Source organism: Pan troglodytes, chromosome 6 (assembly GCF_028858775.2).
Source record: "Pan troglodytes isolate AG18354 chromosome 6, NHGRI_mPanTro3-v2.0_pri, whole genome shotgun sequence".
NCBI classification, from domain to species: Eukaryota; Metazoa; Chordata; class Mammalia; order Primates; family Hominidae; genus Pan; species Pan troglodytes.
In genome coordinates, this window is record NC_072404.2 from 109,945,315 (window position 1) to 109,960,490 (window position 15,176).

Here is a 15,176-nt window from a genome sequence, read left to right on the forward strand (position 1 = left end):
TCCCACCTGGGCCTCCCAAAGAGCTGACATTACAGGCGTGAGCCATGGTGCCTGGCCTCAGCGAAATTTCTAACCCCTCTTTTTTTTTTTTTTTTTTTTTTTTTTGAGACGGAGTCTTGCTTTGTCGCCCAGGCTGGAGTGCAGTGGCTCTATCTCGGCTCACTGCAAGCTCCACCTCCCGGGTTCACGCCATTCTCCTGCCTCAGCCTGTAGCTGGGACTACAGGCACCCGCCACCATGCCCGGCTAATTTTTTGTATTTCTACTAGAGACGGGGTTTCCCCGTGTTGGCGAGGCTGGTCTCGAACTTCTGATATCAAGTGATCCGCCCACCTCGGCCTCCCAAAGTGCTGGGATTACAGGCATAAGCCACCTCGCCCGGCCTCTAACCCCTCTTTAGGGGTATGTAAAAATAAAACAATGCAATACCTACCCTCTTTATGTATTTATTCTTTATCTCTTTGTTAGAAGCATCCACACTTCTGTTTCTCTCCCTTAAGCCATAGTAACAATGGCTGCCATAGCCCAGGTCTGTGGGCCTCCCAAATAGTGAAGTCTGGGAAGCAGCCTCCCACCTGCTCCCTACCCCTCTAGACTGCATCCCTCTGTCCCTTACAGAACCTTTTCTCCTCTAGCAACATTCAGAACACAGCCTTGGTCCCTCCTTCCCCAGACCCTCCTTCCTTCTTGCTGACTTGCTACAAACTATTCAAAAATTATCTTTGGGCAGTCTCTTTCTCTGCCTCAGGCACTGGTATCTGAGTCTAGAGGCCCTGGCACATTGTTGATCTCTGCAGAAATGTTTGTTGAGTAAATACATACAAATTTTTATATTTTAATTTAATTTGAGATGAAGTCTTGCTCTGTCACCCAAGCTGGAGTGCAGTGGCGTGATCTCAGCTCACTGAACCTCCGCCTCCCAGGTTGTGATTCTCCTGCCTCAGCCTCCCGAGTAGCTAGGATTATAGGCACCCGCCACGACGCCTGGCTAATTTTTGTAGTTTTAGTAGAGATGGGCGTCTCATCATGTTGGCCAGGCTGGTCTTGAACTCCTGACCTCAAGTGATCTGCATGCCTCAGACTCCCAAAGTGCTGGGATTACAGTCGTGAGCCACTGCTCCCGGCCTATACATATAAACTAATCATACTAAAGGTATAAATGTGAAATGGGTTTTAAGTGTTTTAATATTTCCCTCCCCTGGGAGCATTCTTAATAGCCTTTAATATGTGGGACCTTTTACAATTTACAAGGCACTTTGGTATTATTTTACTACCCCTCCCCTTCCAACAAAGAATGGACTAAAGCCAGCTTGTCCAACTGCACGGGCAGCTTGTGGCCCAAGACAAATTGGTAAATTTTCTTAAAACTCCTAAGTTTTGGTTTTTGTTTTCGTTTTTTTTTTTTTTTTTTTCCTGGGACAAAGTCTCTCTCTCTCACCCAGGCTGGAGTGCAGTGGCCCGATCTGGGCTCACGTCAACCTCTGCCTTCCAGGTCAAGCGATTCTCCTGCCTTGGCCTCCCGAGTAGCTGGGATTACAGGCGCAGGCCACCATGCCCAGCTTATTTTTTCTATCTTTAGTAGACACGGGGTTTTGCCACGTTGGCCAGGCTGGTCTCAAACTTCTGATGTCAGGTGATCCACCAGCCTCGGCCTCACAAAGTGCTGGGATTTACAGGCGTGAGCCACCGCGCCCGGCCAGTGTTAAGAGTATTTTATGTGTGGCCCAAGACAAATTCTTCTTCCAATGTGGCCCAGGGAAGTCAAAAGAGTGGACATCCCCGGACTAAAGCGTCTCTCAGAGAGGTTGCACGATCTGCCTAAAGCCACACAGCAAGTCTGCAAGGACGCTGCCATGGAAAGTAGCATTCGCAGGCTCCAGGGATCAGGCCGTGCCTATCTTTGCCGTGCCCATTTTCCAGCCCGTGGAAGGTACAACCGAGGTCTTCTCGAGCTGATTTACCCCCGCTGCAGAGCTGTGCGCCCAAGGGATTTCAGAGGGAGTTATTTCTAGGGGAGATAATGAGAAAAGAAAAGATAAATGAGAAAAGGGGAGGTCGAGGTCACGTCCCGTAGCGGTCCCCCGACAGTGCCAGGGTGGTGGCCGCGGTGGCCACACTCAGGTCGACCCTGGTCGTTGCGAGCGGCGCCGGGGGAGTCAAAGGTCACGAGAGGAGGACTCGGGCCACGGGGGCGGATAGCTTTGAGCCCAGACGGTGGAACGAGATCCGGGCACCCCCGGGAGGCTGCAGGGGGAGGCGGCCGATTCCCCCGCGAGCCAACTCAGGTGCTCTCCTGGCACCTGGGGGCGGTGGGGAAAGGGGGCGCGGCCGCCGGAGCACGCCCCCTGCTGGGCTGAGCCGCCGCCCATCCCGTTCCCCACCCTCGGAGCCCCTCGGCCCGGAAAGCGGCACCCTCTGGCGGCCCCAGCGCCTCACTGCACCCCGGGCCACGCAGCCGCAACCTCGGCCCCGGACCGACGCTGGGTGCGGACCCGGGGCGCGCCGGGCGTACGGGTTGCACGGGGTGCACGGGGTACACGGTGCGGGGGCGTGGGCCCCAGGCTGCCGCTGGGGGGCGCCGCCGCACGCCGCTCCGCCGGGGCCGGGGAGACCGAACTCAGCACCGACCGGCCGGGCAGGGGGCGAGGGGCGGCGAGGAGCGGACGCCCCAAGACCGCGACGGGCTGGCGCCGGGCCCCCAGAGCCCCACGACCTTCCTCCGAATCTGCCCCCGCAGGCTCCGCGGCTCCCCCGCCCCGCGCCCCAGCCCCACGGCCCCGCGCCGCACGGCCGCTCCCGTTCCGTCCTTGGAGGGTGTGGAAGGGTGGGTTTGGGGCCGGGGGCGGGTCTGGGGGCGGACCCGGAGGCGGGGCTGTCTCTGCGGCAGGGCCCAGCTTCGCTCCCCCCGGTCTGTCTCTGTCTCTCCTCCTCCCTCCTCCTGCTCCGGGCGGAGCCCGGCATGGGGGGGCCGGCGCCCGGCAGGCCAGGTACGGTGATGGAGAAACTGGGGAGGCTTGGTGCAGGAAGGTTGGGGTGGGGGGACAAGGGACAGGGAGGATTGGCGGAGCGAAAGGCAGAGAAGCCCAGGGTAGCAGGACAAGGGGAAGGGGAGGGGTGCCAGGAACCTGGGGCCCTTGGATGGAGAAGGGGGATGAAGCAGGCCAGGTTTGGAACAGGGGAAGGGGGAGGACGGCTGTAAGGAGGGGCGCCTGGGAGGAGAAGTGAGGCTGAAGGCGAAAAGAAGAGTGTGGGTTTGGGGGAAGGAAAACCGGAGCAGGTATGGAGGCCGCAGCCCAGAAGGTAGCAATGGGGCCAGACTGGAGCCCCCCGGGTGGGATTGAGGGGCGGGGACTGGAAGAGGAAAACCAGGGGGCCTCCCAAATCCTGGAGGAAGAAGAAGGTGATTGGGGCCATCAGCGAGGGAGGGAGGCAGAGACCAAACCATTGCTAAAGGGCCAGGGAGCCGGAATCGGGGTGGACCAAGGCCCAGGCCCGGGGAAGGACTGGAAGTGGGGGAAGGCAGGCAGTGGAGATAGATGGATGGGTGGTATTTTAGATACCCAACTCAGGGTGTCTCCCATCCTTCCTTCAGCGTCCCCACCCTGCCCTCATGAGATCCCCCTACAGCCCAAGATAGGGGGGAGAGTCTGACCATCTCCCCTTTTCCCAGTGGGGTGCAATGTACGCAAGTAGGCCCTGGGCATAACTCTGCCTGTAGGTGTGTCCAGTTCTGTGTAGCAGATTTGTGTGTGTCTGGAGGTCTGTGTGTGTGTCTGTGGGTGTGTCTGTGGGTGTTTATGTCTGTGTGCCTGTCTGTCCCTAGGTTTCTGTTTACCTATGCCAATCTCTGTGTCTGGTCCTCTGTCTGTAGATGTGGGTCGGTGGCTCCGTGGTTTGTGTGTCTGAATGTGTACTTGTGTAGCTGAGGGGTTGCAGTCCGTTTGTGGGGCCTGTATGGGTGGTGGATCGGGATGTCTTTACACAAGAAGGGAATCTGTGTTGACCTGGTCTCTCCAGAGTGTGTATTTGGGGCTCTGAACACCTTTGTCGGGGTCTGTGTCTGTCTTGTCTGTGGGTCCTCGAAGCTGTGTTGGGTTTTCTGTCTGTGTTTTCCTCTCTGAGGACCCGAGTCATGTCTCTTCTCCTTTTTCTCTCTTTCATTCATCCCTGGCCCCCACCCATCCCACCTTTCTTTTTTTTCCGTTCTCACCCACCCCGCCCGCCAGTGGATCCGGGACCCAGGGAGGGCCGCCCCCCGGGCCTGGTGGCACTGAGCAGGGCCCCCCAGCCCCCACCTCCTGCCCCACGAGATGAACCTCCTCTACCGAAAAACCAAGCTGGAGTGGAGGCAGCACAAGGAAGAGGAGGCCAAGAGGAGGTAAGGCTGCGCCCCAGACTGCTCCCTTCCCTTCCGCACCTCTGCCTGCCCCCTCACTGGGCCACAGCCCTTCTCGGGGGCCTGGCAGCCTTGTCATGAGTGAGCTCTCTGATCTCAGAGTCAGTACGGAATGGCCAGGATTGCACACAGACTGTCCTGGCCCAACTCCTGCCCTCCTGTGGGGGGGTTTACAGCCTAGGAGCACCCCTTTGGTTGTTCCCCATCCCCAGAGGCCCGAGTCACTCCTTCCTGACTCACCTCTGGCCTGTAGCCCTTCTCCTTTCTGCAAATTTGGGGCTGGCTGCGGGCTCTCCTGTCACCTGACCTTGGAAGGGGCAGGCCCCGCCTCTCTCCCAGGGTCTAGGGAAGGGGTCATTTCAGGGGCATCAGAGAACATCCACTTGGCCTCCTCCCAGTTTTCCCTGCTGGGGGAGGTGAGTGGTCAAGTGATGGGGTTGTGTGTGTGGTGGGCAGACATGCAGGCTGGGCCTTGCCAAAGAGCCAGGGCAGGGGACGACCCCCAGACCCCTGCAATCCCTGTCTGCCTCCCCGCTTGCCCTTCCAGGGACCTGGGGCCTGGCCTCTCCCATCCTTCTCTCCTTCTCCTCTTCTCTCCCATTGACTTCACAGCCACTTGGAGCCTGACTCACAGCCACCTCCCTTTTCCTTCCTCGCAACTGTGGAGTTTAATTCTTGTTGTTAATTAGATTAATCAGAGTGATCGCTGCAGCGATCTCTCCCTAATGAAGGGCTAGGAGACAGGGCCTTAATGAGTGCCCACCCCACACAGCTCTCCTCTCTTCCCTGCCAGCCGCCCCCCCAACCCTCTGCCACCCTCCACTCAGACAGAAGCTCAGGGACAGTGGAATGGAATGGGGGTGAGCCGGGGAGGCTGACAGAGAGAGAACAGCACCAGGGGAGAGGGAGGAAGAAGGATGGGCCGGGGAGGGAGGCTGCTCTGGTCCTGGAGGGGCACATCCTGCATCTGGGAGAGGAGGTGTGCCGTGGGGGTAGAGGTCACAGTGGCTGGGCAGGAGGGGTAACCAGAGGCCAGGTGTGGGCCACTGTGAGAGTGAGAGGGGCCAAGGAGCTGTGGGGGGCAGGCGTGTCCGTCTGTGTTACCTGGGTTTGTATCTCTACCTCTGCACAAGGCTGTCCACACAGGTGCCCAGGCTGGGATCCGCCAGCCCCAGGGATGCTCCCCTGCAGGCATACTCACCCCTCTTCTCATCCCTGCCCCCAACTGCCTTGTGTTTTTAAAGCCCGAGATTCTGCCTGAAGCCCCTTCATTGGTGCCCTGGACCTTCTGGCAACCCTGTCCCCACCCAGGCTCCCGTCCTCTTCCCTGGGAAGCCACAGGGTTGCTGACACCTCTTGGGGTGGAGAAGGGGGATGCCCAGGTCCGAGGCCCTTCCTCCACTCCATCGTGGCCTTCTCTCCCCAGCTCCAGTAAGGAGGTGGCCCCCGCTGGCTCGGCTGGGCCCGCGGCCGGCCAGGGGCCTGGGGTCCGCGTGCGGGACATCGCCTCGCTGCGGCGCTCCCTCAGGATGGGTTTCATGACGATGCCCGCCTCCCAGGAGCACACCCCGCACCCCTGCCGCAGCGCCATGGCCCCACGCTCCCTCTCCTGCCACTCGGTGGGCAGCATGGACAGTGTCGGGGGTGGCCCTGGCGGGGCCGGTGGGGGCCTCACAGAGGACAGCAGCACCCGAAGACCCCCTGCCAAGCCCCGGAGACACCCCAGCACCAAGCTCAGCATGGTGGGGCCTGGGTCGGGGGCAGAGACGCCCCCCAGCAAGAAAGCAGGTGAGATACCCCCTATCTCTCCCTGGGGTGGAGCTGGGAGCTGGGAGGATCTATTCCAGGCCCGGGGAGGCTTGCCGGGAGGGTTCATTCAGGGAAGAACCAAGGAAGTGGAAGATTCCATTCTCAAAGGAATTGGGGGGGTCCTTTTGGATGGGCCTGAGATGAACCATTCAAGGGCAGGGGACACTCCCTGAAAAGTTCTTGAGAAAGGGGTGGTGGCCTCAGAGGGACAATGAAGGTAGGAGCTGCGGATTCTGGAGAATACGTTAGAAAGACTGAGGGCTGTGGGACAAGCCCCGTGGCTCACGCCCGTAATCTCAGCACTTTTTTTTTTTTTTTTTTTTGAGACAGAGTCTCGCTCTGTTGCCCAGGCAGGAGTGCAGTGGTGCGATCTCAGCTCACTGCATCCTCCGCCTCCCAGGTTCAAGCAGTTCTCCTGCCTCAGCCTCCCAGGTAGCTGGGATTACAGGCGTCCGTCACCATGCCCGGCTAATTTTTTGTATTTTTAGTAGAGACAGGGTTTCGTCTTGTTGGCCAGGCTGACAAGGCCAGGCTTGCTGGCCTCAGGTGATCCACCCACCTCGGCCTCCCAAAGTGCTGGGATTACAGGCGTGAGCCACTGTGCTTGGCCAATTAATTGACGTTTTAAAAAGACCAAGGGCTGACTAGTAGAAAAGGAACCTACAGCTGGGCATGGTGGCTGATGCCTGGAATCCTAGCGCTTTAGGAGGCCGAGGCAGGAGGATCCCTTGAGCCCAGGAATTTGGGACCAGTCTGGGCAACATGGCAAGACCCATCTCTATTAAAAAATAAAAAAGAAATGAAGAAACCTCCTGGGGCTGTAAGTTGAGGAATGTGGGGAAAAGGAAGAGGCAGATATGTCCTTGCAGAAGAGTCAAGGGATCAGAATGGGCTCTTCCCACTTGCTCCCCTCATTAAAAGCCTGGTTTATTTTTCTCTTTCTTGTCCTGTCCAGGCTCACAGAAGCCAACCCCAGAGGGCCGAGAGTCCAGCCGGAAGGTTCCTCCGCAGAAGCCCAGGCGAAGCCCTAACACCCAGCTCTCTGTCTCCTTCGAGGAGTCCTGCCCCCCAGGCCCCTCTCCTCGAGGGGGGAACCTGCCTCTTCAGCGCCTCACTAGGGGGTCCCGAGTAGCTGGGGACCCTGATGTGGGTGCCCAGGAAGAGCCTGTGTACATTGAGATGGTGGGGGACGTCTTTAGGGGAGGAGGACGAAGTGGAGGAGGCCTGGCTGGGCCCCCTCTTGGGGGTGGGGGCCCGACCCCTCCAGCGGGCGCCGACTCGGACTCTGAAGAGAGTGAGGCCATCTATGAAGAGATGAAGTACCCGCTGCCGGAAGAGGCTGGGGAAGGCCGGGCCAATGGCCCTCCACCATTGACGGCAACATCCCCGCCACAACAGCCTCACGCCCTTCCGCCCCATGCCCACCGCCGCCCAGCTTCAGCCCTCCCGAGCCGGAGGGACGGGACGCCCACCAAGACCACTCCTTGTGAAATCCCCCCGCCCTTCCCCAACCTCCTTCAGCACCGGCCTCCACTCCTGGCCTTCCCCCAAGCCAAGTCTGCTTCCCGAACCCCTGGCGATGGGGTCTCAAGGCTACCTGTCCTCTGCCACTCCAAGGAGCCAGCCGGCTCCACCCCAGCTCCCCAAGTGCCTGCACGGGAGCGGGAGACGCCTCCCCCACCGCCTCCACCTCCTGCTGCCAACCTGCTGCTGCTGGGACCATCGGGCCGGGCCCGGAGCCACTCGACACCATTGCCACCCCAGGGCTCTGGCCAGCCCCGGGGGGAGCGGGAGCTCCCCAACTCCCACAGCATGATCTGCCCTAAGGCGGCGGGGGCGCCGGCAGCCCCCCCTGCCCCGGCCGCCTTGCTCCCCGGCCCCCCCAAGGACAAGGCCGTGTCTTACACCATGGTGTACTCGGCGGTCAAGGTGACCACGCACTCTGTCCTGCCAGCTGGTCCACCACTGGGTGCTGGGGAGCCAAAGACGGAGAAGGAGATCTCGGTCCTCCATGGGATGCTGTGTACCAGCTCGAGGCCCCCTGTGCCAGGGAAGACCAGCCCCCACGGTGGGGCCATGGGCGCGGCAGCTGGGGTCCTCCACCACCGCGGCTGCCTGGCCTCCCCCCACAGCCTTCCGGACCCAACTGTAGGCCCCCTGACCCCGCTGTGGACCTACCCAGCCACAGCAGCTGGGCTCAAGAGACCCCCTGCCTATGAGAGCCTCAAGGCTGGGGGGGTGCTGAATAAGGGCTGTGGTGTGGGGGCCCCATCCCCCATGGTCAAGATCCAGCTGCAGGAGCAAGGGACCGATGGGGGTGCTTTTGCCAGCATCTCCTGTGCCCACGTCATCGCCAGCGCAGGGACACCAGAGGAGGAAGAAGAGGAGATGGGCTCCGCGACATTTGGGGCAGGCTGGGCCCTGCAGAGGAAGGTCCTCTATGGAGGGAGAAAAGCAAAGGAGTTGGACAGTGAGTGAGGGTTGGGGAGTGGGGGCTGGCATCAGGGGTGGGGGGCAGCTGGGGATGCCTGCGATGGTTTGGGGGAGGTGTTGGAGGGGTTATTTGGAAGTCACAGCCTTGAGTCTGGGATGTTTTCTAGGAGACCAGAGAGGTGGGGGTGGGCGATAGACAGAAAGGCCGGGGTCCCCCAGTGTGCGCTGGAGGGGCAGGAAGGTCTGGGAGGCGAAGGGGGTCAAATCTGGCCCTGTCCTGCTCTGCTCCCTGCCCCTCCCTTCCCGGGGCTGCAGGGGTGTGTGCTTGTGAGTGTGCGCACCAGGAACTAAACACAGCTGCCTCCCAGCTGTTACCATGGCAACCCATCCAGACAGGAGGGAGAGGAGAGGGAGGCCCCTACCGTTGCCTGGCAACGCAATGCTCTGCCAGGCCTCCTCTCAGAGATGAGCTTAGTTCACAGGCAGCCCTTCCCCCCAGCGCTCCCCCTTCTGGGCTCAGGAATTGGGATTCTCCCCCTACAGGTCTTGATCCCAGGGGGATGGTCATTCTCGCCCTATCTGGAGATGGAGGGGCTTGGAAGCTAAAGCTGCGGTTGGGGAGGCCCCTCTGACCAGGGAAAAGGGTTTGGATGCAGCACATAGACATGATTCTCAGCCCCAGGAGATGGTACCAATGGGTGGAAAGGAAGGGGTGTGTGTGTGTTTGTATGTATGTTGGGGGAGTGTGAAGGAGCCCCATCCCAGCCGTTACTTGCAAAAGGGGCAGTTGTGTCTCCTGGTCCACCCATACTGCAGCATGTGTGGCCAGAGGGACAGAATGACGCCTCCAACATGCAGGCACACAGCTCTCCTTGTCATCCCAGCAGAGGTTGAGGACGGTGCCCGGGCCTGGAATGGCAGTGCCGAGGGTCCAGGCAAGGTGGAGCGTGAGGACAGGGGCCCTGGGACATCGGGGATCCCAGTGAGGAGCCAGGGGGCAGAGGGCCTGCTGGCCAGGATCCACCATGGAGACCGAGGAGGGAGCCGCACCGCGCTGCCCATTCCCTGCCAGACCTTCCCAGCCTGCCACCGCAATGGAGGTGACGCGGCCTGCACACACCTGTGCACAGCAGGGCTGGCTGGGGGATCTCCCGGGGTCTAGCCGCACCTGTCCTGACTTCCTCTCACCTGTTCACGTCCGTGCCTAGGGCCCTAAATCCTCATACCACATCTCCACCCCCTTTTCCCTTCTGATGAGGCAGGGGCAGCCTGGACCATTCAAGGGCAGGGGACTGGGAACTAGGGGAGGGGTACCTGAGGACCCTGCACTCCTCACTCCTCCTTCTTCCACCTCAGACTTCACGGGAGGCTACCGCCTGGGGCGCTCGGCCTCCACCTCCGGAGTCCGGCAGGTCGTGCTCCACACACCCCGGCCCTGCAGCCAGCCCAGGGATGCCCTGAGCCAGGTGAGGCTTGGTTTTTCTTTTATTTGTGAAGGAGCAGGTGGAGAAGGCTTGAATATGCAAAGAAAAGCAATAAACGGGCCAGGGCTGGGCACAGTGGCTCATGCCTGTAATCCCAGCACTTTGGGAGGCCAAGGCGGGAGGGTCACTTGAGGCCAGAAGTTCATTAGCTTGAGCAACATAGTGAGACCCTGTCTCTATTTTTTCTTTTTTTTTAAAGAAGGCTAGTTGCAGTGGCTCACACCTGTAATCCCAATGCTTTCAGAAGCCAAGGCAGGTAGATTGCTTGAGCCCAGGAGGTCGAGACCAGCCTGGACCACATAGTGAGATCCCATCTCTATAAAAAATGCAAAATGTAGTCAGGTGTGCCGTCGCAAGCCTGAATTCCCAGCTACTCTGGAGGTTGAGGTAGGAAGATGGCTTTACCCTGGGAGGTGGAGGTTGCATTGAGCCATGATCACGCTACTGCATTCCAGTCTGAGCCACAGAGTGAGACCCTGTCTTAGAAGAAAAAAAAAAAGGAAGAAAGGGGCCAGGCAGGGTGCGGTGGCTTACGCCTGTAATCACAGCACTTTGGGAGGCCGAGGCGGGCAGATCACTTGAGGTCAGGAGTTCGAGACCAGCCTGGCCAATGTGGTGAAACCCTGTCTCTACTAGAAATACAAAAATTAGGGCCAGGTGCGGTGGCTCATGCCTGTAATCCCAGCAGTTTGGGAGGCTGAGGCGAGTGTATCACAAGGTCAGGAGTTCAAGACTAGCCTGACCAACATAGTGAAATCCCATCTGTACTAAAAATACAAAAATTAGCCGGGCGTGGTAGCGCACGCCTGTAGTCCCAGCTACTCGGGAGGCAGAGGCATAAGAATCGCTTGAACCCGGGAGACGGAGGTTGCAGTAAGCCAAGATCGCACCACTGCACTCCAGTGGCCTGGGCAACAGAGAGAGACTTTGTCTCAAAAAAACCCAAAAAACAAAAAACAAAAACCCCACAGAAATTAGCTGGACATTGGGGCAGGCACCCGTAATCCCAGCTACTCGGGAGGCTGAGGCAGGAGAATTGCTTGAACCCGGGAGACGGAGGCTGCAGTGAGCCAAGATCATGCCACTGCACTCCAGCCTGGGCGACAGAGTTAGACTCTGTCTCAAAAAAAAAAAAAAGGGGGCCAGGCAGACTGGGGCCTGAGCCAGCACAGACAGCGGGAACCCAGGAATGAGAGTGAGGGGGTTGGGAGAGGATCTGGGAAGGGTTTGAGGGTTTGCTTAAGATGGGCAGCAAGGTAGGGCCCAGCTTGGCGATCAGTCAGGGCCACCACTAGCCAACAGCGCACCTTTGCGCGATTTAGGAAAAAGACCTCCCCACTGGGCACCATGTCTTGTGCCTGCAATCCCAGAACTGTAGGAGGCAGAGACGGGAGGATCGCTTGAACCCAGGAGGCTGAGGTTGCAATGAACTACGATCCCACCACAGCACTCTATCCTGGGTGTAAGGGCAAGACCGTGTCTCAAAAGAAATAAAAATAAAGAGGTCAAGCATGGTAGCTTACGCCTATAATCCTAGTACTTTGGGAGGCCGAGCCAAGAGAAGTGGTTGAGCCTAGGAATTCTGTACCAGCCTGGGCGACATAGGGAGAACCTGTCTTTACAAAAAATTTAAAAATTATCCAGACATGCTGGTGCATGCCTGTGGTTCCAGCAACTCTGAAGGCTGAGGCAGGAGAATCACTTGAGCCTGGGAGGTGGAGGTTGCAGTGAGCCATGGTCGTTCCACTGCACTCCAGCCTGGGTGGCAGAGGGAGAACCTGTCAAAAGAAAGAAAAAGAGAGAGTGAGAGAAAGAAGGAAGAAAGAGAGAAAGAGAGAAAGAAAGCAAGCAAGAAAGAAAAGAGAAAGAAAGAAAGAAAGGGAGGAAAGGAGGAAGGGAGGGACCTTGTCTACCCTTGCCCCAGCTGGACACGGTAGTTGATACCTGTGATCCCAGAGCTTTGGGAGGCCAAGATGAGAGGATCCCTTGAGGCCAGGAGTTCAAGACCAGGCTTGGCAACAAAGCAAGATCCCATAAATACAAAAATAAACTTTAATTTAATTTTTTAACAATTAGCTGGTGTAGTGGTACATGCCTGTAGTCCCAGCTACTTGGGAGGGAGGCTGACACTGGAGGATTGCTTGAGCCCAGGAGGTCGAGGCTGCAGTGAGCTATGATTGCACCACTGCACTCTGGCCTGGGCAACAGAGCCAGACCCTGTCTCAAAAACACAAAAGAAAGAAAAAAAGGGGGGATCTCTTCTAGGGGGACCAACTTAAAAAATGCATCTGTCTAGGAAGACTAGGGAGTGGCTGGGCCAAAGCTGCGCAAGTTGGATTTTGGCCCCCATGGGCCCCACAGCCAGAGGGAGCCAGCAGAGGCCGTAGGGGGCAAGCAAGGACTTGCTTCTGCGGGGAGACGTGGGTCTCGGCAGTGCGGACCCGTCCGGTCATGCTGAGGTCCCCGACCCTACCCGCGTTTTCCTTTCTCCCCCGCCCGCGGCACAGCCCCACCCCGCGCTGCCGCTGCCTCTGCCCCTGCCGCCCCAGCCGGCCCGCGAGCGTGACGGGAAGCTGCTGGAGGTGATTGAGCGCAAGCGCTGCGTGTGCAAGGAGATCAAGGCGCGCCACCGCCCGGACCGAGGCCTCTGCAAGCAGGAGAGCATGCCCATCCTCCCCAGCTGGCGGCGGGGGCCCGAGCCCCGCAAGTCCGGCACCCCGCCCTGCCGCCGGCAGCACACGGTCCTCTGGGACACCGCCATCTGAGGCGGGCGGGGGGGTACCGGGGCGCCTGGACTGGGGAGGGGGCGGGCACGCCTGGCTCTCCCGGGAGCCTCGCCTTGAGAGACATTGAAGGACTACGTGGGAGAGTGCCAGGGAGAACCCCTGCCCTCCAACCTACCCCCCGGGATGGGGAGAGTCTGCCAGGCCCATTGGGCTTAGGATGCCAACAGCGCTGCTGAGAAACTTGGAGGAGGAGGAGGGTTTGCTTGAGGTTGGGGCGAGAGTCGCTCTGGCTGTTCTTCCCGCTGGGCGCTGTACACCCCTCCTCCTGAACCAAGCCAGAGGTCAGCATGGGGAAGGGAGGAAGGAAGGGATGGGAGGAAGAGGGGGGTGGGTGAGCTGAAAGAGAGGGACTAGAGTGCCAGATGGAGGAGCTCTTTTCTAGAGAGCCGGGAGTTGGGGAGGGGGTATTTATTTTGTTATTTATTTCAGTCTGGAGGGCGATTCTGGGCCTTTCTGACCTACTCCTGAGCTAGGAGTGGCGAATCAGGGCCAAGTTTGCACTCTCCCCAATGCCAATGCCTAAAGGCCCCGCCGTCCATGCCACCCCACAGCCAAGGAGGGGTCTGCATGGGGAGTGGACCGAGAGAAGAAGGGGCCCAGGGAAGCAGAGGGCCCAAGACAATTCACAGTATTTACAATTTGCCAGAATTTGGTAGTCAGTGTGGCCTGCTCTGAATCAGGCATCTTATTTAGTTCTGGGGTGAGGGTCTAGTGCCAGGGATGGGCGGGATGATGGGGGAGGAGGAGGGAAATTTTAGCGGGTTGGGGGGGTGGGCAGGGTATTTATTTAAATTAAAAAACAAAACAGAAGAGATGTCAGGAACTTTTTTTTAATTCCTTTCTTTTCAGAATAATATATTAAAAGACTCATGATCCTAAAGCTGGCTTCTTCTGTTTCACAGCGTGCTCTGCTATTCTTACACTTGCTCCTTTTCCCATCTTGCCCCTGGTTGGTGGGAGTTGAAGGTTGTGCGGGGAGGGGTGAGTAGCTGTGGCCAAGTCACAGGGCGAGGTGGAGTTCCAGGTAAGTCTTTGGGAATGCACTGGGCCATGACTCCATTAGCATTTTTTTTGTGCACAGAATGTGTTCTTGGCATTGCACTGATGCAGAAGGAATATTTGGGCATGAAGCTTGCCTTCAAGTACCTTGTGATCTACTCAGATGACCTCCACTGAGATGACAATAAACTGTTGAAGGAGTAAGAGAGGGGGGACAGGGCCAAGCGTGGTGGCTCACACCTGTAATTCCAGCACTTTGGGAGGTCGAGATGGGCAGATCACCTGAGGTTAGGAGTCCAAGACCAGCCTGACCAACATGGTAAAACCTTATCTCTACTGAAAAAAAAAATACAAAAATTAGCCGGGTGTGGTGGCGATATATCCCAGCTACTTGGGAGGCTGAGGCAGGAGAATCACTTGAACTCAGGAAGTGGAGGTTGCAGTGAGCTGAGATCATGCCACTGCACTCCAGCCTGGGCGACAGAGTGAGACTCTGTCTCAACAACAACAATGAAAAAAAAGAAAAAAGAGGGGGTACAGGGCTGGAATCATCTAAGAAGGCTTCCTGCAAAGTTACCCTAAAAGGACAGGTAAGCTAGTCTGGGCAACATAGAGAAACCCCGTCTCTACAAAAAATACAAAAATTAGCCAGGTGTGAAGGCATGCGCCTTTAGTCCCAGATACTCAGGAAGCTGAGGTGGGAGGATGGCTGGAACCTAGAAGGCAGAGGCTGCAGTGAGCAGAGATCATGCCACTGCACTCCAGCTTGGGCAACAGAATGCGATCCTGTCTCAAAAAAAAAAAAAAAAAAAAAAGGACAGGTGAAGTTTGGGGAGGGGAAGAGGCAAACTCCCAAGGTCACGGTCATGGTTTTGATTGTCTATGGAACAGTAGGAGATGGGGGCAGGGGGAGGTAGGAAGTATGTTTAAATGATGGTGATGGCATTAAGAGGTCCAGCCATGGGACAGATCACCTGAGGTTGGGAGTTCGAGACCAGCCTGACCAACATGGAGAAACCCCGTCTCTACTAAAAAATACAAAAAAATTAGCTGGGCTTGGTGGTGCATGCCTGTAATCCCAGCTACTCGGGAGGCTGAGGCAGGAGAATCGCCAGAACCCGGGAGGCAGAGGTTGCAGCAGTGAGCCGAGATCACGCCATTGCACTCCAGCCTGGGCAACAAGAGCGAAACTCCATCTCAAAAAAGAAGGGGGTCCAGCCATGGTGAAGCCGGCCACAAGGCAAGACTCAGGTCCTCACTAGGGAAGCCA

The 15,176-nt window shown here is 58.1% G+C and overlaps 1 protein-coding gene across 7 annotated transcripts; it reads left to right on the plus strand.

Moving 5' to 3' along the window:
• The first annotated feature begins 2,439 nt into the window (after positions 1-2,439).
• Positions 2,440-13,787, plus strand: NYAP1 (neuronal tyrosine phosphorylated phosphoinositide-3-kinase adaptor 1). Of its 7 annotated transcripts, none has more exons than XM_016957890.4 (7): positions 2,818-2,986; positions 4,226-4,377; positions 5,822-6,183; positions 7,160-8,674; positions 9,522-9,737; positions 9,994-10,103; positions 12,629-13,787. In XM_016957890.4, the coding sequence occupies exons 2-7, from the start codon at positions 4,310-4,312 to the stop codon at positions 12,884-12,886; spliced, it is 2,529 nt and encodes an 842-aa protein (XP_016813379.1). In that variant the 5' UTR covers positions 2,818-2,986; positions 4,226-4,309; the 3' UTR covers positions 12,887-13,787. The 7 variants fall into 7 exon arrangements, with proteins under 7 accessions (XP_016813385.1, XP_016813384.1, XP_016813379.1 ...); XM_519261.8 differs by having other exon boundaries at positions 2,820-2,986; positions 9,525-9,737; XM_016957892.3 differs by lacking the exon at positions 2,818-2,986 and adding an exon at positions 3,006-3,717.
• The last annotated feature ends 1,389 nt before the right edge of the window (positions 13,788-15,176 follow it).